This window comes from Mus caroli, unplaced genomic scaffold (genome assembly GCF_978045245.1).
Source record: "Mus caroli unplaced genomic scaffold, Mus_caroli_1 scaffold_5, whole genome shotgun sequence".
Classification (NCBI taxonomy): Eukaryota; Metazoa; Chordata; class Mammalia; order Rodentia; family Muridae; genus Mus; species Mus caroli.
Window position 1 is genome coordinate 27,949,757 of NW_028227260.1, and position 25,078 is coordinate 27,974,834.

Below are 25,078 nucleotides of genomic sequence, written 5' to 3' on the forward strand. Positions count from 1 at the left end.
ACTGAAAAGTTTCTGTAAGGCAAAGGACAAAAACTCCACAGGACAAAACTTTACCAATGCTACATCTAACAGACTAATATCCAATATATATAAGGAAGTCAAGAAGTTGGACTCCAGAAAATCAAATAACCCTATTAAAACATGAGGTACAGAGCTAAACAAAGAATTTTCAACTGAGGAATCTCAAATGGCTGATAAGCACCTAAAGAAATGTTCAACATCCTTAGTCATCAGGGAAATGCAAATCAAAACGACCCTGAGATTCCACCTCACACCAGTCAGATAGGCTAAGATCAAAAACTCAGGTTAACAGCAGATGCTGGCGAGGATGTGGAGAAAGAGGAACATTCCTCCATTGTTGGTGGGATTGCAAGCTGGTACAACCACTCTGGAAATCAGTCTGGAGGTTCCTCAGAAAATTGGACATAGTACTACTGGAGGATCCAGCATTACCATTCCTGGACATATACCCAGAATATGCTCCAACATATAACAAGGAGACATGCTTCACTATGTTCATAGCAGCCTTATTTATAATAGGCAGAAGCTAGAACGAACTTAGATGTTCCTCAACAGAGGAATGGATACAGAAAATGTGGTACATAGACACAATGCAATACTACTCAGCTATTAAAAACAATGACTTCAAGCCGGGCGTGGTGGCGCACGCCTTTAATCCCAGCACTTGGGAGGCAGAGGCAGGCAGATTTCTGAGTTCGAGGCCAGCCTGGTCTACAAAGTGAGTTCCAGGACAGCCAGGGCTATACAGAGAAACCCTGTCTCGAAAAAAACAAAAACAAAAACAAAAAAACAAAACAAAACAAAACAAAAAAACCCCAATGACTTCATGAAATTCGCAGGCAAATGAATGGAACTAGAAAATATCATCCTCAATGTGGTAGCCCAGTCACAAAAGAACACACATGGTATGTACTCACTGATAAGTGGCTATTAAGAAAAAAAAAAAAACTGGGAATACCCACAATACAACTCATGGACCATATGAAGTTCAAGAAGAAGGAAGACCCAAAGTGTGGATGCTTCAGTCTCACTCAGAAGGGGAACAAAATTATCATGAGAGGTAGACAGAGGGAGTGACGTGGGAGGGAGAGAAGATGGTGAGGAAAAAGGGAACAGGATCAGGTGTGGGCGGAGACTGGGCAGGGGATCAGATAATTTAACAGAGTTGTGTAGTTGTAGGGGTGGGGAACCAGGGATAGCCACTAGAAAGTCCCAGATGCCAGGAAAGCAAGAGGATCCCAGGACCCGAGGGATTATTAGTTGAATACCCAAGCAGAGCGGAGAGAAAACCTGTAGAGTCCATATCCAGAGGTTAGGCAAGGCCCCCAGTTGAGGGATGGGACTGTGTAGTCATCTCAAAAATATTAACCCAGAATTGCTCGTCTAAAGGAAATGAATGTGGTGCAGAGTCTGAAGGAAAGGCCATCCAGAGACTGCCCCACCTGGGATCCATCCCACATGCAGACACTAAACCCAGACACTATTGCTGATGCCAAGAAGTGCTTACTGACAGGAGCTTGATATAGCTGTCTCCTGAGAGGCTTTGCCAGAGCCTTACTGATACAGATTTGGATACTTGCAGCCAACTATTGGACTGAGCATGGAGATCCCAATGGAGGCGTTAGGGGAAGGACTGAAGGAGCTGAAAGGGATTACAACCCCATAGGAAGAACAACAATATCAACCAACCAGACCCCCAGAGCTCCCAGGGACTAAACCACCAACCAAAGAGTACACATGGAGGGACCCATGGCTCCAGCTGCATATGTAGCAGAGGATGGCCTTGTTGGACATCAATGGGAGGAGGGACTCTTGGTCCTTTGAAGACTGGATGCCCCAGTGTGGAGGAATGCTAGGGTGGTGAGGTGGAAGTGGGTGGGTGGGTGGGTGGGTGGGTGGGTAGGTAGGGAGCTCCCTCATAGAATCAGGTGAAGGGGGATGGGATAAGGGGTTTATGGAGAGGAAACTGGGAAAGGGGATAACCTTTGAAATGTAAATAAATAAAATAACCAATAAAATATTTAAAAAAGAATTCTAATAATTAAGTGGTTCCCATTCTGGGACTTAAATACAAAACCAAAAACACCTTAAAAAAGACTTGAGAAAACTTGTGAAAATGCAACTTTTATTTCTTAAGTTATAAAAATATGAACATGTCAAAAATAGTTTAGTCCACATATGAGCAGTTCCAGCCATTTAAAGTCATACATGTTATGGAGTTATACAGCATATGGATAAAGCAACATATGATTAGCAACTAAACAATGGTTTAGTTCTGTTATTGCTAATTATACACAGATTTTGCGATTGTTCTCCACCAATAGAAAGGGCAGTGACTGGGTATTTTAATTATTTCTGCTAAAGACATAGTTAATGGAAAAAATTCGAAATAAGAGCAAGCTCACTCTGAATAGACTAGAATGTATATGTTTTGATAAGAACTGAAATGAGCCATGGTTTAAATATCAGTTCTATCACCTTCTAGTTCATTTAAATAATACAATAATTATAAGTAGAGTACATTTCTGAGCCAAAGGAAATTACTAGTTTTAAAATTGAGTGATAAAAATTTAATAGTGATCATACTACAGAACAAACCTTGCATGTTTAGCTTAAAATACTTAAAAATTGCAAAGAATTATAAAGTTTAACTAAAAGCTAAAAACTTTATATTTTTGTCTTTAGAAGCTAAAACAGAAAGTTTGTTCCTTTGAAGTTTATCATGAAGATCTTTTCTTTGATTTCTGGATTTTTAACCATAGGCAGAAAAGTTTTAATAATATTTTTATCCAGTGCCATACAGAAATAAATCATAAAATCAAAGACTTAATTTTAAAAAGTAGGTAAAACAGTTGACAGTGTAAAAGCCATGGAAGAAAATTATTCATGTGCATGGTAGGTAATACATTGGAGGCTTTGGGCTTGAAGTTGATATGGAAGAATTTGGAGTTCAGCATGCACAGAGACTGAGATAGCTTTCTTTCTAATTTTCAGATTCTGAGACAAAGTTAAGTTTACAGCTGATATTTTAATCCCTTACATTCATAAAGAAGCTGGGATGGATACTGGAGACAGGCATGAAGGGGACGTAAAATGATCTTAAAATCCAGTTTTTAGGACCATGGCAAGGGTTCTTAGAGACTCTTGGGATGCAAATCCTGAAACTTGGCTCCCTTCCAGGAGGTAGGGGACAAGTGTGCTCCCTCTCTTGAGAGGCTTCAGTCTTAGATTGCTCTATTTCTCATTTCTTACTCTCCCATTACAGCTTCTCTTTTCACTCCCATTTATCGCATAAACACACTGACCTGAAGCCGGCACGAAAAAAAGCTTTCAGAGTTGTTACTGCCATTAAATGCACCCGATATACAAGTATCAGTTGAGAACATTTTTTTTTTTTGCCCATCTAATTGATTACCTCATTTCAAAAGGAAACATGTCAATGCAAGAAAACAACACGGCCTATTATACAGTTATACACAATTCAAATATGGAGGAACACTAGCGTAAAACTAAGCTGAACAGACTTCAAATACTTATATATTAAAACTTTAGTACCAGTGTTAATCGTAAACAGGCATGTGCTTCATTGAGAAATTACCCTAGTAACTGAGACTATCCTACAGAGCTATCTTGTGCTATCCCATAGAGAGGAATACAAAAGGACTCCATTTGTGCAATAGATCGGGTTCACAGTGAATATCTTAGTACCTAGATCATGTTTAATATTACCTCGAGAGTGTCAGTAGTGGAATGTATGCATAAGGCATGTAAAAAAACTATCTTTAAAGCTCTTAAGGGCAATAATCCAAACTGGCAGCTGATCTAGCAAAGGCGCTGCTAAAAATAAATAAAAAAAAAAAGTTACATACATTTAGTTTTAGCACATACACTTAAGTTTGTAGTACTTTTGCACAAAATATATTAATTCTCCTTAAACTTCTCTTGCTGGAACTAATGGACCAATAGAATGGGCTTTTGCTCCTTTAAATACTAGCCCAATCTTGAAAACGGAAGCAATCACTTGCAATCTTCCACACAGTGCTGTTAGGAGTGCTCTGCGCAGTCAGCAGGAAGTTCTGGTTAAAGAAATGCTGCTTGTTTCCATCAAACTTCACAACTCCACTGGTCACAACGAGCACTGTAGTTTGGCACTGGGTAGCTTGCTCTTTAGCAACAGAAACAAGAGAAATAGGTCACTTTACTTATCTAAGCTTATGATGTAATGTTCAAGTATTTTTATGACTATTCTATACTTTAAGCAGGCATCCCAAAGTCAATAGTTTAATATTTTAAAAAAAATTAACATGATTTTTTAGTCCAGAAAGATTTACAGAGTACTCTCAAATTTCAAAACAGAGATTAAAAAGCTAACATGACCATATGCTCCCTACATGTGTTAATATTTCCTTACATATCTAACATCATTGACAGTTTGTTTCAGACGCCATTCTTCAGGAAACCTGAGGGAATGGAATATCATTATAAACAACTATATGAGAATGCAAGCACCCGTCTAAGGGTAAGCATTGCACACTGCATCAATCAATCCACTGTGAATCACATTCTGTCACAAGTCATTCTTTCACAGAATACAGTTCTCTAAAATTTTAACAAACACTCAAACGCAGTAATATATGATATGACATAAATTATTTTTTCTGTAGGCATTCTCCTTTTCATTAACAAAAAAAAATCACAATCTCTCAAAATTAATGGTGGTTTTCTGGGGTGAAAATCACCTAAAAGAAGACCCAAATACTGACTGTATAAATTTGTTTTGTGACACTTAACTTGCTTAAATAAGTAAACACACCCACTACTGAAGATTACTGCTGCTTGGGTTGTAGACCTCAGTGTTTACTAACCTAAAATAAAGGAGATAGTTTGATACTTACCATGAACTGGTTGGCAATCTAACATATTGATCTGGAATTCGCTGGAAGGCAACATCTCAAAAAAATTAGCAAGGGCTTCCAGCCCTGTAACAACATTTCCATTCCAGATTAGAGTGGCCTTGTCCAAATACAGCCTGACAAGTGCCTAAAAAATAAAGGAAAAGTTTAAAAATGGATTTTTCACCCATAAGCATCTTCTACAAATGCATTAAAAGATTGGAAGGGTTTGGGCACGATCTGAGTGGAGGGCCTCAAGATCCCCAGAGGACTCTCCACACTGCAGGCACCCTGGCACACGCGGGATCTTGAGATCACTGGTGAGTGGAGCACAACATCAGTTCCAAAAATTCCAGAGGGTCTTGTGCTAGCAGCAACAGGGTCAAAGCACAAAGGCAGGCCCTAGCACAGCCAGAATCTTGGGATCATTGAGACCAGTCCACGCAGGAGAGCACGTGGGCATCAGAAGCAACAGAGCTTCTTGGACAGGGTCCCTTCGGGCCTTCATCCTCAGCCAGGAGGCAGAGCTGAGACCCAGAGCCCTGGACACTTTCCCTGCCAGAGGAGAGTTGGCCTCCAGGGAGAGCCCTGACCCTAGGAATCAGGAGGTGGATCTGAGCTCCAGACTGCTGGACACCTTCCCTGCCAGAGGAGAGCTTGCCTGCAGAGAGTGCTCTGACCACTGGAACTCAGAAGAGAGTTGGTCTCCCAGGAGTGCTGACAGAGGCTAAAGAATCACAGGAGGAACAAGCTCCAGACAGAGACAGCTAGAACATCTAACACCAGAGATTACCAGACGGCAAAACTCAAATGAAAGAATCTTACTAACAGAAACCAAGACCACTGGGCATCATCAGAACCCAGTACACCTACCACAGCGAGTCCTGGATACCAGAACACACCAGAAAAGCAAAATTCAGATCTAAAATCATAACTCATGATGCTGGTAGAGGATTTTAAGGAGGGCATTAATAACTCACTTAAAGAAATACAGGAGAACACTGCTAAAGAGGTAGAAACCCTTAAAGAGGAAGCACAAAATTCCCTCAAGGAATTACAGGAAAACACTGCTAAACAGGTAGATGAACTTAAAGAGTAAACACAAAAAAATCCCTTAAAGAATTACAGGAAAACACAAACAAACAGGTGGTGGAATTGAACAAAACCGTCCAAGATCTAAAAATGGAAGTAGAAACAATGAAGAAAACCCAAAGAGAGACAACTCTGGAGATAGAAACCCTAGGAAAGAAATCAAGACCTATAGATGTGAGCATCAGCAACAGAATACAAGAGATGGAAGAGAGAATCTCAGGTGCAGAAGATTCCATAGAGAACATCCGCACAACAATCAAAGAAAATTCAAAATGCAAAAACATCCTAACTCAAAACATCCAGGAAATCCAGGACACAATGAGAAGACTAAACCTATGGATAACAGGTACAGATGAGAATGAAGAAGCCTACAGAACTCCAAATAGACTGGACCAGAAAAGAAATTCCCCCCGACACGTAATAATCAGACCAACAAATGCACTAAATAAAGATAGAATATTAAAAGCAGTACGGGAAAAAGGTCAAGTAACATATGAAGGCAGACGTATTAGAATTACACCAGACTTCTCACAAGAGACTATTAAAGCCAGAAGATGTTATGCAGATGTTATGCAGACCCTAAGAGAACATGAATGCCAGCCCAGGCTACTATATCCAGCAAAACTCTCAATTAACATAGATGGAGAAACCAAAGTATTTCATAACAAAACCAAATTCACACAATATCTTTCCACGAATCCAGCCCTTCAAAGGATAATAAAGGGAAAACACCAAAACAAGGCTGGAAATTATGCCCTAGAAAGAGCAAGAAAGAAATCCTTCAACAAACCTAAAAGAAGACAGTCACAAGAACAGAATCCTAACTCTAACAACAAAAATAACAAGAAGCAACAATTACTTTTCTCTAATTTCTCTTAACATCAATGGACTCAATTCCCCAATAAAAACATATAGACTAATAGACTGGCTACACAAACAGGACCCAACATTTTGCTGCTTACAGGAAGCCCACCTCAGGGAAAAAGACAGACATTACCTCAGAGTGAAAGGCTGGAAAACAATTTTCTAAGCAAATAGTCCGAAGAAACAAGCTGGAGTAGCCATTCTAATATAGAATAAAATTGACTTCCAACCCAAAGTTATCAAAAAAGACAAAGAGGGGCACTTCATACTCATCAAAGGCAAAATCCTCCAAGAGGAACTCTCATTCTAAATATCTATGCTCCAAATGCAAGGGCAGCCACATTCATTAAAGAAACTATAGTAAAACTCAAAGCACACATTGTACCTCACACAATAATAGTGGGAGACTTCAACACACCACTTTCATCAATGGACAGATTGTGGAAACAAACTAAACAGGGACACAGTGAAACTAACAGAAGTTATGAAACAAATGGGTCTAACAGATATCTACAGAACATTTTATCCTAAAACAAAAGGATATACCCTCTCAGCACCTCATGGTACCTTCTCCAAAATTGACCACATAATTGGTCACAAAACAAGCCTCAATATATACAAAAATATTGAAATTGTCCCATGCACCCTATCAGATCACCATGGACTAAGACTGATCTTCAATAACAACATAAATAACAGAAAGCCAACATTCACGTGGAAACTGAACAACACTCTTCTCAATGATACCTTGGTCAAGGAAGGAATAAAGAAAGAAATTAAAGACATTTTAGAGTTTAATGAAAATGAAGCCACAACATACCCAAACTTGTGGGACACAATGAAAGCATTCCTAAGAGGAAAACTCATAGCTCTGAGTGCCTCTAAAAAGAAACTAGATAGAGCACACATTAGCAGCTTGACAACACACCTAAAAGCTCTAGAACAAAAGGAAGGAAATTCACCCAAGAGGAGTAGAGGGCAGGAAATAATCAAACTCAGGGCTGAAATCAACTAAGTGGAAAGAAAAGAACTATACAAAGAATCAACCAAACCAGGAGCTGGTTCTTTGAGAAAATCAACAAGATAGATAAACCCTTACCCTGACTCACTAGAGGGCACAGGGACAGCATCCTAATTAACAAAACCATAAATGAAAAGGTAGACAGAACAACAGAAGGTGAGTAAGTCCAAAACACTATCAGATCCTACTACAAAAGGCTATACTCAACAAAACTGGAAAACCTGGATGAAATGGACAAATCTCTAGACAGATACCAGGTACCAAAGTTAAACCAGGATCAGATTAATGACCTAAACAGTCCTATATCCCCTAAAGAAATAGAAGCAGTCATTAACAGTCTCCCAACCAAAAAAAGCCCAGGACCAGATGGGTTTAGTGCAGAGTTCTATCAGACCTTCAAAGAAGATCTAATCCCAGTTCTTCACAAACTATTCCACAAAATACAAGCAGAAGGTACCATACCCAATTCATTCTATGAAGCCACAATTACTCTGAATCCTAAACCACATAAAGTCCCAACAAAGGTAGAGAACTTCAGACCAATTTCCCTTATGAATAAGGGAAAAAAAAAACAAAAAGGCCACCAACAGATTGGGAAAGGATCTTTACCAATCCTAAATCATATAGGAGACTAATATCTAATATACAAAGAGCTCAAGATGATGGGCTCCAGAAAATCAAACAACCCTATTAAAATGGGTTTCAGAGCTAAACAAAGAATTCTCAACTGAGGAATACCGAAGGGCTGAGAAGCAACTGAAAAAATGTTCAACATCTTTAATCATCAGGGAAATACAAATCAAAACAACCCTGAGATTCCACCTCACACCAGTCAGAATGGCTAAGATCAAAAATTCAGCTGACAGCAGATGCTGGTGAGGATGTGGAGAAAGAGGGACGCTTGTCCATTGTTGGTGGGATTGCAAGCTTGTACAACCACTCTGGAAATCAGTCTGGGGGTTCCTCAGAAAATTGGACATTGTATTACGGGAAGATCCAGCAATTCCTCTCCTGGCCATAAACCCAGAAGATGTTCCAACTGGTAATAAGGACACATGCTCCACTATGTTCATAGCAGCCTTATTTATAATAGCCAGAAGCTGGAACGAACCCAGATGTCCCTCAACAGAGGAATGGATACAGAAAACGTGGTACATAGACATAATGCAATACCACTCAGCTATTAAAAACAATGAATTCATGAAATTCTTAGGCAAATGGATGGATCTGGAGGATATCATTCTGAATGTGGTAGCCCAATCACAAAAGAACACACATGATATACACTCACTGATAAGCAGATATTAGCTCAGAAACTTAGAGTATCCAAGATACAATTTGCAAAATACATGAAACTCAAGAAGAAGGAAGACCAAAGTCTGGATACTTCATTCCTTCTTAGAATTGGGAACAAAATACCCATGGAAGGAGTTACAGAGACAAAGTTTGGAGCTGAGATGGAAGGAAAGACCATCCAGAGACTGCCCCACCTGGGGATCCATCCCATAAACAACCACCAAACCCAGACACTATTGCACATGCCAGCAAGCTTTTGCTTACATGACCTGATATAGCTGTCTCTTGTGAGGCTATGCCAATGCCTGGCAAATACAGAAGTGGATGCTCACAGTCATCTATTGAATGGAACACAGGGTCCCCAATGGAGGAGCTAGAGAAAGTACCCAAGGAGCTAAAGGAGTCTGCAACCCTATAGGTGGAACAACAATATGAACTAACCAGTACCTCCTAGAGCTGTGTGTCTAGTTGCATATGTAGCAGAGGATGGCCTAGTCAGCCATCAATGGGAGGAGAGGCCCTTGGTGTTGTGAAGATCATATGCCCCAGTACAGGGGAATGCCAGGGCCAGGAAGCGGGAATGGGTGGGTTGGGGAGCAGGGCGAGGGGAAAGTATAGGGGGCTTTGGGGATAGCATTTGAAATGTAAATGATGAAAGTATCCAATAAAAAATTTAATCAGAAAAAGTTCAATGGAAAAAAAAAAGATTAGATGGTATGTAAACATTTTCATGGCAGAGTCTCTGCCTCTGCTATATCTACTCTCACTTCTGACTCATTACTTTTGGAAAATAATGTGGCCATGATGTCTACCTTGCCTTGAATACATATTATCCAACTCTGTAAACCTGGAAATTTGTATTTTAATATTTCCATTTTAATTTTGATGAGAAAATCTTGCATCCCTCAAATAGTAAGGGTTTTAAAGTTTTGCTATTTAAAAATGAATAAAGTGATCACAAACCCCCAAGCACATGCAATTTCAATCCAGTTTTGCTTTCTTTTCTCCAATCCTGAGAGTTAGGTTACCTAATAAGCCCTAATACACTTTGATTATAATGACTAAATATATGTGAATAATTTGATGCTTTTAGGTTAGGAAGAATTCATTTTTTTAGTATTGGCATAGTAAGTTCAAAAGAGTCAGAATCACCTAAAGTAGTGCTTTTGACAGTGAGTGTGATAAGGTCCAAATGAGACAAAAATCCAGCAGCATTAACTCTATTGGGTCAAGTGACACATTATTTGTTTTATTCTCAAAGGTAAGCCGGATTAAAAGGATCACACAAGCCCTTGCACTTATTTAACTATGTGACCTTTTTTAAAAAACAAAAACCCTTTGTCATGTGTCCCAAGCTGGTCTCAAAGCCAGGATCTTGTCTCAGCCTCTAGGATTCTACAATTCCAGGTATGTACCAAGAAGGCTGGGCTATGCTTTCCCCTACCCCTTTACTCTATCTATCTATCTATCTATCTATCTATCTATCTATCTATCTATCTAGTATTTTTCTGAAAGCAGATCTTAGCTCTGGCTGTACTGAAGCTCACTATGTATACCGGGCTGGCCTTCAATTCAGAGAAGCACCTACTTGTTCCTCCCAAGTGCTTAGATTAAAGGCATGTGTCATTAAATTCAACAGCATATATTAGTTCTGAAAGCACCAAGACAGGACAAATGACAGATATTCATGACAAAGGACAATAAACATCCATTGTCATAGCTTTTGCCACCTCCAGTTTCAAGTCAGCAATAATAACATGTTTTATCTTACTTTAAAAGTTTTAAAAATAACAAAACTGTCCTGCACTGGTGGGAGAACAAGGCAAGGCTCATTTCATCACATACTGGGATAATGAATTCCTTTAAAATAGAGTTGAGGTGGGGTTGCAAGATGACTCAGTGGTTAAGAGCACTGACTGTTCTACCAGTGGACCTGAGTTCAACTCCCAGCACTTATATGTCAGTTCACAACTATCTAACTCCAGTTCATGCAGTTTATGCAGGCAAAACACAAATGCACATAAAATTCTACAAAAATAGAGTTGAGGAATAAATTATAATGAAGATTTTTAAAAAAAACCATGTGAGACCTTGATCTATTGAAAACTAAAAGCATGTCTATTCCTGGGATTCTTATTGTGAGCACCAGCTACAACTGTGAATTTTAAGCAGACCAAGAGACGTCCCTGCAATGGCACACTATTCCACACCACCATAATTTCTTTAACTATGTTAATTCGAGAGACTAAGAAAAGATCAACTATATACAGGTGTGCTGGACCCAGTTATATGAAGTGTTTAAATTAATTTCTGAAAAGGGGATATAGGACAGTGGTAAAGTACTTGCATAATATGTTAAGGCCCCGAGTTCAATTTTCAGCACAGCAATTTATTTTCCTATTTAAAAATAAAACGAGGTAAAGAAAAGTTGGGACTTTGCCTATGAAATGGAACTAGGTAAAGTCAAAGTAATGATTCCAGAGCTGATATCCCCACCAATACCTTACCATGCCCTCTATAAGCAACTCATTTTCTTTTTATATTTTTATTTAAAAGTTTTTAAATTTAAACATATTTTGATCATATTCTTTCTCTCCCCCAAGTCCCACCAGATCTTTTCCCCAGCCTTCCAACATGTTTGGGTTTCAAAAAACCCAAACAAAAACTTAATACAACAAAACACTTCCCAAACCAAACCAATAAAACAAAATAAACATCACTAAAACTGAAAAAAGAACAACAACACAAAAACAATCCACCAAACTGTACTCAAATGAAAGCAACTCTTCAAGAACTTGTGCACCATAATTACATATGCAGGTCAGATAAATGGTATTTTAAAAATAAAATTTAAACAAAGAACAATAGAGACTATAAAACTCACATGTCGTCTTTTATCCATTGTCTCATAGTAAATATTGACAAATTCCTCGGCAGCTCTACATGCCTGATCCACATAAATTTTAAAATCCTACGAGAAAATTTTCACAAAGGTAGATTATAATTCCACCAATCCCCCCTCAAGCACAAAATACACAAAAGAAGTTGTCAATTTATGCTCATCACTAAAGCTGCATTTGAATTCCACTCCTAGGACATAAATTTGAGTATTTTAAAGATTAAGGCACAAATTTCTGCTTAAAAATCTGCTGCTAGTTTTAGGTGTATGTCTTTAAAACACATTCATCTCCCATCTTTTCATTCGTCACATATGAATCTTGGTTTTTTGCTTGGCATGTATCTGTAACTCAGAGATGTGTAGAGGCAGGGACCCTAGGTGTGAAGTGTGGGCAATCATTGAGTAGGCTAGCAAAGCGCTTCATTTCAAGTGCTTAGGACCAAGCTCAAAAGCTACTGCTGTTAAAACAAAAACAAAAACAAAACAAAACAAAAAACCTGTCAAAATAGAAGTGAAAGTCTCGGCAGCCTCACGGAGACATTTTTCTTATGTTATATAACCACTCACTGGTGTCTGGAAGTGAATTGCAGAAGCTAAGAAAACCCCTCAGATCCATTCTCACCAGGGTATCCCTGATGAAGTAACCCTTTTGCGGAGGCAGTTCTACTCTTTGAAATAAATAAAAACAATCGCCACCCTTTTTCAGGGACCGGGAGCTTTTGCTTGCTTATCTATCTATCTATCTATCTATCTATCTATCTATCTATCTATCTATCTTTTTTATTTTTAAGCGCCAACAGAAAGAGGGCCACCAAAAAACAACGGGCAATGAGCCACAGCCTGGAACAGGCTGCTGGCCTCCCATCAGCCACTCCATCTCCGGGAGCAGGGGGCAGACTGAGGGCGCGAGCCCCGCCCCAGGGGCTGGCGGGCCGGAGCCTGATTCGCCACTTGCTCACGCTCTCGCCTCCCCTCCCCTCCCTTCCCCTCCCCTCCCTCCCCCTCCCTTCCCCTCCCCTCCCCTCCGCTCCCTCCCCCTCCCTTCCCCTCCCCCTCCCCCTCCCCTCCCCTCCCCTCCCCTCCCCTCCCCTCCCCTCCCCTCCCCTCCCCTCCCCTCCCCTCCCCTCCCCTCCCCTCACCTCCCTTCCCCTCCCCTCCTCTCCCCTCGGCTGCCATCCCCTCTTGTCGGCTGCCCGAACCCTCGCTTGCTTGCTCCTCGGCTTGGCCGCGGGCGCCAGGAGGTGTTTACGCACTCACCACTGCCAAGGCCATCAGGGAGCTGGAAATGGTCTGCTCCAGAGCCGGACCGGGAGTTGTTGGCACTTCTGCGCTCGTCTCGGTCCTTTGGCTGCGGAAGGATGAGATGTTTAGCAACAAAACGAACCGCGCCAACGGCAAAGATTTCTCAACCCGCCCATTGTCCCCCGGAAGTAGCTCAGTCCGGTATTAAAATCACCCCGACGTTCCAACTTTAAGCAGCGTTTCCCTTCAGTTCCGAGTGATCCCGCCTATCCGTTTTAAATTACTTGCAAACTGTTTATTTACCATAAGAGAAACAGATAAACGAAAAAAACTAACCAACCTACACCATCCCCCCAAAACCCCAACAAAACAGAAGGGGAGGACCTTGCTTTTGTAAACTTAATATGGAAAACAAATACATCTCAAGATCCCAGCTACCTGTCCTGGCACAAGTTAATATTAAATGTTCAATTTTGGGTGGGAACCTCTTTACACGGGGAGGCGGGGCCAAAATTTGAAGGCCAATGAGAAACGGGAAAAAAAAGACTACGTCCATAGCCAATAGGAAAAGGGGGCAGAACTTATGGAAAGTCACACCAACCGCCTACTGCACGAGGGCTGAAAAAATTTAAAGTACAGGGGGTGCTGAAAACTGTTCAAAGTATGGGGAGTGGGTTTTAAAAACTGTTTAATGTTCTAAAATGTTCTCCATTTTGAGCCTCGTCCACTAAACTTCGCTGGGCTGCCTACAATTTCTCACGGTTTAAAACACAAGCATTTCACGGATTCTCGCCACTCTGGGGGGATTATATAACAAGGACCACCCCCCTAAACCCTATGGTGTTTCCACAGCTTATTCAAGAACAGCAGGACAACAGTTTAGTAGTGATCACAAGCACGTTTCTAAACATTTTTACTCATACTCAATTATTTATGACAACTATAAGTTAAATGTTATTTTCTCATCAGTCTATTAAAAAAAAGTGATTAACCAGCGACTACCTAGGATTTAAGTTCAAGTAATGTAACTGGTTTCACTACTCCACTGCCATTTTTTTTTTTTTTTTTTTTGGTTTTTCAAGACAGGGTTTCTCTGTGTAGCCCCGGCTGTCCTGACACTCACTTTGTAGACCAGGCTGGCCTCGAACTCAGAAATCCGCCTGCTTCTGCCTCCTGAGCGCTGGGATTAAAGGCGTGCGCCACCACGCCCGGCCCCCACTGCCATTTTTTAAAACCGATGATTTCAAAGTGGATACCGCCGGATTTCTAAATTTTGAATCAAAATATTTCTATAAACTTACTATTTGTAGTTGATTTGTGGCTCCACCCAGGAACTGCCCGAGTTTCCAAAATGTTTGTCCCCATTGGACCAGTTACTTCCAAATTTTTTCATATCTTTATCCTCCGTCAGCTCTCACTATCCGACGAGGGTTACCGCTCACTTCTCCGAAGCGGAGCAACTGAACGTCACTGCGCATGCGCCTCAGCTTTAGTTACTTCACTTTTTTTTTTTTTTTCCCGGTGATGATGCTCACTTCCTGTATTCTTTTTTTTTTTTTTTTCTTCGAGACAGGGTTTCTCTCTATAGCCCTGGCTGTCCTGGAACCCACACTGTAGACCAGGCTGGCCTCGAAGTCAGAAATCCGCCTGCCTCTGCCTTCCGAGTGCTGGGATTAAAGGCGTGCGCCACCACACCGGGCTTACTTCCTGTATTCTTATAATTCTTATAATTTAGGGCGCGGCTGCTCCCACATGATGCCCCACTGTTCTTTATATGCTAATGAATCACAGGTCCGTATCTTCATTTCTAGCTTTTTTATGGAGATGAATTATACATACTGAATTTGATTAATAGTGAAAATGAGAATGGTCTGCATGTTTCTCAGATTTCTCAGAAACTCAAGTCCAAAATTTAAACTAATTTTATTCCAGTTTATTTCAATTCTATAATTTTCTCAGTCAGTTATGCGTGGATCTTTGGATTTTTTATTAACGTTTGGTTCTCCTCTTATTCTTTATTCTATCCACAAGTATTTATAATCATTTACTGTGATCCAGGCATTGCGCAAAGCTCTAGCTGCTAAGCAGTGAACTTAGTGGACATAATACCATTGCAAAGCTTACTAACAAAAATGGCAAAAAAAAAATCAAGTATGTATTAATAAGGTTTAAAGGAATTCCACGTAATGAATTCTGAATATCTAGTTTTGGCCACTCTCTAAAACATTTTCTACCCCATCATCTCTCTCTGTCTTTGCCTTTCTAATCCCCTTCCCTGTTCCTTCTTCCCTCCTGTGCTCCTCCCCCTCCCCCTCACTCTTACCTCTCCTTTTTACATTTAATCACTCTCTCCCCACCACCATAGTTCTAATATTTTAAGCCTATCTTGATGTGTTTTTTTTATTTATTTTTTACATAGTTCTCTCCAAAATTTAAGAAAATTTTAAGAAATTATGTTTTCTCATAAATTAACTACTGTTCATTGTTATATTGATTTTGGCTTTTCTTCAATACAGGAAGGTATTTAATATAACTTCATTCAATCGTCACAAAACACAGAGAGGTAAATATTAATGTTATCCATATTTTAAGAATTTGAGGGGCTGTAGAGATGGCTCAGCAGTTAAAAGCAGTGAGTATTCTTCCAAAGCTTCAATTCTCAGCGACAACATGGTAGCTCCCAAACATTTGTAATATCTGAAGAGAGTGTCAGTATACCTCACATACATTAAATAAATAGATAAATAAATAAATAAATACATCTTTTTTAAAAAAAGAATTTGAGATGAAACTCAAATGAGGAAAAACAAAAACAAACAACAACAACAACAACAAAAACCTTGCCTGGGATGACACAGTCTGGGCTGGAGAGATGCCTCAGCAGTTAAGAGTTGCTCCTGGGACCTGGGTTTAATTCTATCACCCATACCAGTCAGCTTGCAACTATCTGTAACTCTAGTTCCAGAGATCAAATGTCTTCTGGTCTTTTCTGGTATCAGCATGCATATATTCAGGCACACTCACATCCAAATAAACATTTTGAAACAAGATGATACAGCTGCCTCATAAAACATATTGCCATTTATTCATTTAATACTTATGAAGTAATTTATTATTTATTAATTTATTAGAAGTAGGAACTTAACAGTTTTTGAAAGTCAGTTGTGTTGGATGGTGTTTTGTTGGGGCACACCTGAAGGAGTGTTTTGTTGAAGTAGACATAGGTGAAAGGATGTTGTTTTAAAGTAAGTATGTGAAAGGACACATGATGAAGGATTTTTTTTTCTTAATGGCAAATATGTACTGGTCTGTCTTATATTGTATAGCTGAGCTTTATTTGTCAGGAGTTTATAGAGAGAATCATATTTTTAAAACTTTTGGTGGTATGCTGCAGCTTCTTGCTGCTTCCGTGGACCCAGGCCTGCCTGCCTGCCTTCCTTCCTTCCTTCCTTCCTTCCTTCCTTCCTTCCTTCCTTCCTTCCTTCCTTCCTTCCTTCCTTCCTCCCTCCCTCCCTCCCTCCCTCCCTCCCTCCCTCCCTCCCTCCCTTCCTTCCTTCCTTCCTTCCTTCCTTCCTTCTTTCGTTTCCTTCTCATATATTACTTTTTCTTCTTCTCTTCCTCCATCTCATCTTTCTTGATTTTCTCACTTCATTTCCACCTGTCTTTCAGATACCTGGGCAAGTATTTTCACTTTTGGGAAGTTTATCTCGTTTCATTTTTTTCTAAAAACATAGTGTACAGGACATGGCTCTTAGACCTATAGAAGTGGCTAACAGGATGGACAATAGTGCTCAAGGACTAAACAAGGACTGAGATGTGGGAAAAGGGATATTTGATTAGAGGAGGAATGAAGACTCAAGAGTTTTATACTGATTTTTATTGCACATAATTTTGTGCTACAGTGGGAGAATTACTACATTGAGGTGCTACAAAGGTGTGAGGCTGGGGAAAATGATGACACTGGGATATGCATTGGACTCTGATCCTTGGAGCTTTGAATTGAAAATATTTGAAAAACAGGTTGGATATGTGTTAAGGCATGGAGGACAACAACCAGTGAAAAAGAACACAACAGGTGAGAAACAAGGTTCATCATTGCTAGAAAACTGCAATTGTTTAAAGTATAAGAGTGACTAGGAATTGTATTAAAGGGCTTTTCATGAATCAAAATAACATTGTATAAAACACAATTAAACTATTTTTACCATCAGTCTGGATTCAAATTCTAAGCATGCTGCTGAGTATTTTTCTGACCTGGAAGAAATTACCTAGGCATTATACATCTCAGTCTTTCAATCTGTAAAATGGAAAGAATATTATTACATATTTTAAAACATTGCTGGAATAGGCAAAATAGTTTATTGGAAAAGGAACCTGTCACCAAAACTAATGAACATCAGTTCTGTCCCCATGACACACATTGTGGAAGGAGAGAATAGACTCTTATAAGATGTCATAAGGGGTGCACACATTTGCATCATGGTGTGCATCCCTCCTCCACACAGATAATCTATAAATAAGTGTATTTGAAAAGCTCATTGTTATGGGAGTCACTTGAACTCTCATGTGCTCTCTGTTTGAAAAAATACATTTTCTTATCCATATCAGACCTTAGCAGCCAAATCTCTGAGAACATGAAATTGGAAGAGATTAGATAATTTGGGAGGTAGGAAGCAGCATCAGTCAGTTCAGGAAAGATTTGAAAACCCTTGAAAAACAGTCTATAGGAGCAATAGATGGTGGTGGTGGTGGTGGTGGTGGTGGTGGTGGTGGTGGTGATGTTGGTGTGTGTGTGCACGCGTGAGCGCGCGTTAGGATTCCTTATAGCTGTATTGTACAACTAGCTCTTCTAAAGTAGAGACCTAGGAGCAATAAAGTTCTTGATATTTACTGCAGTCTTACATGAATCTTTCCATTGTATCAGATTTGAGCAGAAACAATCTAGAAACTCCGGGGCAAGGATTGGGTCTGAGTAGTCAGTAAATTCCTCTTGGGTCTCTAATTGGCAAGCATCTTGTTCATACTGAGCAATGCTCTTAAATACCGTTAAAATTAGATATACTTTATATACCACATGAGCTACTCATTTAGAGCATATGCTCTGAGAGTTTTCATATACTCACAGGTTTATTCAAGGGTTAATACAAACAGGTTCCCCTTTATCAGTTGGTTATGATTTGCTCTTTCACTCCAGCTCCCTGCAAACACTAATATACTGCCTCTCTCTAGACATCTACTTATTTTGGATATTTCAGGTAAATGAAATTGTACAAATGTGATCATTTGTGTTTGCCATTTTAAATTTAGAATATTTTTGACATTTCCATGTCCTTTGAATACTTCCAAATCGTGCTACTTTCCAGTGAATACACACTCAAATATATGAGCCTGTGGGGACCGTTATTATTCAAACTGCCACAGTATCTAATACTTTATACAGTAATTTAAAACAATATTTAAAAAAAGAGATAAAAGAGATCATGCCATTTGACAAAATATGAATGATGAGTAGAATAAGCCAGTTATAGGAAGAAAATTATTGTGTGATCTCTTTTACACATAGAATCTAAAAATTGTCATATGCATAGAATAAAACAGTGATTATTAGGGGCAAGCTAGGGAAGCAAGTGGAGAGATGCAGGTCAAAGGACAAAAAGGAGCAGTCTACAGAGCTAACATACAACAAAAGTCCTAGTTAATAGTAGTGTATTGTATTCAGGAACTGTGTAAATATGTAGATTGCATATTATTTTGTCATAAAAGGAAAACGGATAATGGTGTGAGATGATTAGTAACTTTTCTATCTTAAATAGGCACATCAAAATCTATATTTGAAATATTTTATAGTAAACACTTGTTATTTATATACTTTTTCTAGTAGATTTGGCATTTTGCAGAATAATGTTATGTAATTTTCATTATGTACTTTACACCCTGACCACTGACACTGAGTAAAAATCACTCTTACAGGGTATGTGGTTGAAATTGAGTGACCAAATACAATTTCTTCCTTTTGTAAACCTCCTTGCATCCCCACACTGAATCCAGTCTGGGAGAAGTGAAAGTGTGAATTAATTTCCTATGACATGGAAGTGAAAACACAATCCATTTTCACCTCATTACTTTCCAATTGCCTCCTCTATGGGGCATTTGCGAGTCTTATCTTCAAGGGAGAACAATTCTTGCAAATCTCTGCTGGAAACTTGGCCTTCAGTTAATTATTTTCAGAATAAAAACATGTAATAAGCCCTTTGTATTGGTTGAGCTTTCTGTTTTCTGGAAGTCCTGCTGAGACTCTGGATCATCCGGTCTGAAAATTTCTTAGAAAAAAATATGATTATGATTGTCAAGATATTGCAAGGAAAGATTTTGGCCTAAATGTGCATTTAATTAACAAGATGACAAACTAAAATCTGAACATTTCCTTATCTTATTTTGCTCAACCAGTGAAGTGTCCTTCATACTATTTATTTTATATTCTCTTCTTCTTATCTAGTTCCAATCTTCACCCCTCACACGAACTCAAGTCAAAATAAAAAATTATGCAGACAATATGTGACTTTTCTCTCCATACCTTCCCAAACAGAAAAAAATATGTACTTATGGACTTACTGTCATGGTTCAGTTTTTCTGTTACCTTTGATTATATTTTCTGATATTAACATAAATCTATCAACTTTTTCAGTAACAAAGTATTTTATGAAAATAAGGATTGAACATAGCATTTCACCTGTGCTAGATAATCACTCTACCACTGAGTTATGTCGTTAATCAGAGTTTTAAGTATGTGTTTGGCATAACTTTATCATTTTATTTTCAATGTTTCTGAGTTGTAGTATTGATATGTTGTCTTTTCAAAATTTCATATATGTAACAACAAGTAAAGAAAAAGAGGCTGGAGGCCTTGAATTTGAGAGAGAACTAGGAGTGTTGGATATATGGATAAACAGTAATTTTTCAGTCCATGAAGCTGGATGTCTCAGCTGGTTTTCAGAATATACTGGAATCCCAAAGAAGTAGATTCTAATGCCAGGGAAGGAATGGACTTGTTAGTGAGGTCAGAGCAAGCAGGAAGAGCACAAGCTTCCTTCTTCCTCGCCCTTATCTAGGCATTCAATAAAAGGTGTGGCTCAGATTAGAGGTGAGTTTTATCACCTCAAAAGTTCTGGATTGAAGGTGTGTCTGCCGACTTCAAAAATCTGGACTAGAATTATATCTTTCCACCTTAAAATCTCTCACAAGTGTGTCCCTCTGTTTGGGGGTTTTAATTCATTCCAGATGTAGTTAAATTGACAACTAAGAATAGCCATCACAATTACAGTAATTTTCATAATGTTCAAGTGTATTGCTTGCTGGATTTTATGTAGATGCTCATGTAAGGACTGCAACAAAATGAAATGATTGCATTGCTCCAGAAAGCTCCTTCATGTCCTCCCCTAGTACTTATTTCCTAAAAGTACCTATAATGACTTGTCTCGTTATAGATCTTGACAGTTATTAGTCTCTGTATAAATGACATAACATAGCATATGTTCTTTGACACTTAGCTTTTTAAATGTTAATTCAAACTTTTGAATTGAGTAATGGGTGAGGAGAGATGGCTTAGTGGTTAAAATGCCATTTGAACACATCACATAATATGTATATCAAACAAATAATCTATGTTTGACATAATTATCATTTGTGAAGAAATTATTTAATATCAATCTTTCATTTACAATTTTGAAATATATTCTGGCTTAGTAACTACTATTGCTTAGGTATACAACAGATCTTGAAGCTCCTCTTGTTTCCCCCACCCCACCACATTGGGCATCATAGTGAGCTTCATCCCTGTTGTTGTTTTGCAATCTGTTGTTTAACATTAATTTGTGGTGTTTATATAAATGTACAACAATGTATCTATTCCCTTTCCTACCAACTGATCTTTGCATTGTTTCCAGTTTGGAAATGTTTTAAATAAAGTCAGTGTGGATATATATTTCTGTGTTGTGAAGAGACCTCATTTACTTTCTATAAAGAGTCAGAATAGCTAGACTGTAGTGCCTAAATATGATCAGCTCTGTGAGATAATGGCAGAAATCATTCAAATTGATACATTTACCAGTAATCTTTGTTGTTTTTTTATTTTTCAAGGTATGGTTTCTTTGTGTAGCCCTGGCTGTCCTGGAACTTGCTCCACAGACCAGACTGGCCTCAAACTCACAGAGATCCACCTGCTTCTTCCTCCTGAGTACTGGGATTAAAGGCGTGAGTCACTGCTACTCAGTTTAGTAATTTTTTAAAATTCCACTTACTCTATATTTTTTCTGAGGTTGGTATTGTCAATAAATTTTATTTTGAACTATTTTGGAGGCTATGTACTGGTATTTCACAATGGTAGGTAATGAGTTAAGATTCTTGTACTTATTGGCATGTATTCGCTCTTTATAGTGAAAAGACTATTTGCATAATTTACTCATTAAAAAAATCTTCATTCTAGTTGGGCAATGGTGGTAGGCCTGGTGGCACAGGCCTGTAACACAGGCAGGAGAATCTCTGAGTTTGAGACTAGCCTGGTCTAGAGAGCAAGTTCCAGGGCAGCTAGAGTTACATAGTGAGACCCTATCTGGAAACGGTTTCTGCTAACTGAATGTAACTTAAGCACCACGAAATACTTGAAACCATGATAACATGAACCATCATATGCCAGGCATCATGTGTGACTCTGTGATTGTTAGAGTGGGGAAGAGGAGAGAGAGGGAAGGGGAGGAGGAGGGCGAGAGGGAGATGGAGAGGGAAAGAAAATGAATGCTATGGTCTGAATGTGTGGTAACCTTAATTCCCAATGCAAAAGAATTGGCAAAATGGTTTGTGTGTTCATATTTTACAAGCAAGCTAAAGGGTAGCAATTTTCCTATATAATTTGCATATGTTGTAACTATGGTCCTCAAATGTTATCTAGCCTGATGGACCCTGATTTTTTTTTAAATCACTATCCTCAATGGCCTTCCTAAACTGGAGGCTTTTTTTTCTTTCATTTTATGAAATAGGGTGTCACTATTGCACTAGCTGCTTGGAACTTGCTGGGATGTAGCCCAAGCTTACCTAAAACTTTCCATCCTCCTGCTCTAGCCCCCCTTAGTTCTGGAGCTATAGGCATGTGCAACCACACTAGCTTGACCTCCAGCTTTTGCACTTTTCATTCTTCTTGACATGCTTTGCATCCCCAATCCCCTACTCATACATCTGGGGATGCCAGTATATAGTATGAATATACATACCCTTGTGCTTCTGGGCAGTGACAGTGAGCTGTTGCTGGATCACAAGGGTAGACATGCAATACTCTACAGTGGAGTAGGTGTTGCTAAAGTATGATGTTTAAGATGCATGGTAAATACATTTTTATTTGAAATATTTTTTTCAATTTATCAGTTTATTGGAATATTTTACATGTATTAAACTTTAAATTGTGACACTTCAAAAGAAATATCTCTAGTCATATTTCAAGGCTTTGGTCAAGGAATATTTCTTTGGGATGTTGAATAATACTAATAATACTAGTAATAATACATAGTAATACTTATATAATATTAAACAGTATATTATTAAAATTATTAGTGATACATTATAGTACATACTATTAATATAGTTATTATATTTAAATATAATAATAAATAATATAATAATTATTTTTATTACTATAATTTGGTTCTTCAAGATAGGGTTTCTCTGTGTAGCCTTTGGCTGTGCCGGAACTCACTCTGTAGATCAGGTTGCAACTCACAGACATCCTTCTGTCTCTGCCTCCAGAGTGCTGGGACTAAAGGCATGCACAATAACACCCAGCAAAGTTGAAGACTTATAGTGTGTTTTGTTTTTGTTTTGTTTTGAGAGAAGGTTTCACTGTCTATCCTGGAGTTTACTATAGAAATACAGACTACTGTAGGAATCCTCCCTTTTTTATTTATATACTTCGATTTTCTAGTGGATTTAGTGTTTCAGGAATTACAATATGTAATTTTCATACATTTAACATGAAGCCACTGACAATGGATAACATCTTTTTTTTAATTACGTATTTTCCTCATTTACATTTCCAATGCTATCCCAAAAGTCCCCCATACCCTCCCCCCCACTCCCCTACCCACCCACTCACACTTTTTGGCCCTGGTGTTCTCCTGTACTGGGGCATATAAAGTTTGCCAGTCCAATGGGCCTCTCTTTCCAGTGATGGCCGACTAGGCCATCTTTTGATACATATGCAGCTAGAGTCAAGAGCTCCGGGGTACTGGTTAGTTCATAATGTTGTTCCAACTATAGGGTTGCAGATCCCTTTAGCTCCTTGGGTACTTTCTCTAGCTTCTCCATTGGGGGCCCTGTGATATATCCAATAGCTGGCTGATCCAATATATATAAAGAACTCAAGAAGGTGGACTCCAGAAAATCAAATAACCCCATTAAAAAATGGGGCTCAGAGCTGAATAAAGAATTCTCACCTGAGGAATACCGAATGGCAGAGAAGCACCTGAAAAAATGTTCAACATCCTTAATCATCAGGGAAATGCAAATCAAAACAACCCTGAGATTCCACCTCACACCAGTCAGAATGGCTAAGATCAAAAATTCAGGTCACAGCAGATGCTGGCAAGGATGTGGAGAAAGAGGAACACTGCTCCTCCATTGTTGGTGGGATTGCAAGCTTGTACAACCACTCTGGAAATCATCTGGTGGTTCCTCAGAAAATTGGACATAGTACTACCGGAGGATCCAGCAATACCTCTCCTGGGCATATATCCAGAAGATGTCCCAACAGGTAAGAAGGACACATGCTCCACTATGTTCATAGCAGCCTTATTTATAATAGCCAGAAGCTGGAAAGAACCCAGATGCCCCTCAACAGAGGAATGGATACAGAAAATGTGGTACATTTACACAATGGAGTACTACTCAGCTATTAAAAAGAATGAATTTATGAAATTCCTAGGCAAATGGATGGACCTGGAGGGCATCATCCTGAGTGAGGTAACCCAATCACAAAGGAACTCACACAATATGTACTCACTGATAAGTGGATATTAGCCCAGAAACCTAGAATACCCAAGATATAAGATACAATTTGGTAAACACATGAAACTCAAGAAGAATGAAGACCAAAGTGTGGACACTTTGCCCCTTCTTAGAATTGGGAACAAAACACCCATGGAAGGAGTTACAGAGACAATGTTTGGAGCTGAGAAGAAAGGATGGACCATCTAGAGACTGCCATATCCGGGAATCCATCCCATAATCAGCTTCCAAACGCTGACACCATTGCATACACTAGCAAGATTTTGCTGAAAGGACCCAGATAGAGCTGTCTCTTGTGAGACTCTATCAGGGCCTAGCAAACACAGAAATGGATAACATCTTATACTGAGTAGATAATCAAAAAATGATTACGTATGTACTATGAATAAATTGAGATTCATGGCTTTTCATTTTCTTCTTTTACTGGTGTATTTTGATAAGCAGAAGGTTTTAATTTTGATGAAGTAGAATTTGTTATTTTTCCCTTTCAATATTGATTCTGATGGTCTTCCAGTTTAGAAACGTTTGGCTACCATGGAGGTCCTTAAGTTATTCTTCTAAACTTAAGAAGTTTGTGCTTTTTATTGCATGGTGTAACTTGAAGCAGGGATCACCCCCCCTCCCCCAGTAAACAGCAATCTTTTTTGCTTCAACCTCTCAAGTGCTGGGGTTACAGGCATGTAGTAACAGACTTGGTAGATC

General features: G+C 39.0%; 1 protein-coding gene across 2 annotated transcripts; it reads right to left on the reverse strand.

Annotated features, from left to right (window-relative positions):
* Positions 1 to 2,129: 2,129 nt before the first annotated feature.
* On the reverse strand, positions 2,130 to 14,775 carry Nxt2 (nuclear transport factor 2 like export factor 2). Of its 2 annotated transcripts, none has more exons than XM_021153102.2 (5): positions 14,629 to 14,775; positions 13,343 to 13,433; positions 12,071 to 12,157; positions 4,917 to 5,061; positions 2,130 to 4,186 (listed from the first exon to the last, which is right to left on the reverse strand). In XM_021153102.2, exons 1-5 carry the CDS (start codon positions 14,718 to 14,720, stop codon positions 4,005 to 4,007), a joined length of 597 nt encoding a protein of 198 aa, XP_021008761.1. In that variant the 5' UTR covers positions 14,721 to 14,775; the 3' UTR covers positions 2,130 to 4,004. The 2 variants fall into 2 exon arrangements, with proteins under 2 accessions (XP_021008761.1, XP_021008762.1); XM_021153103.2 differs by lacking the exon at positions 14,629 to 14,775 and adding an exon at positions 13,712 to 13,760.
* Between the last annotated feature and the right edge of the window lie 10,303 nt (positions 14,776 to 25,078).

What these genes read in the sequence shown, in the direction of transcription:
- Nxt2 (XM_021153102.2), bottom strand. Translation starts at nt 14,720, where the DNA reads ATGAAAAAATTTGGAAGTAACTGGTCCAATGGGGACAAACATTTTGGA. An exon ending in CCCTGATGGCCTTGGCAGTG is followed by an intron (nt 12,158 to 13,342) that starts GTGAGTGCGTAA and finishes ATTTTCTCGTAG; the next exon opens with GATTTTAAAATTTATGTGGA. An exon ending in CAATGGATAAAAGACGACAT is followed by an intron (nt 5,062 to 12,070) that starts GTGAGTTTTATA and finishes TTTATTTTTTAG; the next exon opens with GCACTTGTCAGGCTGTATTT.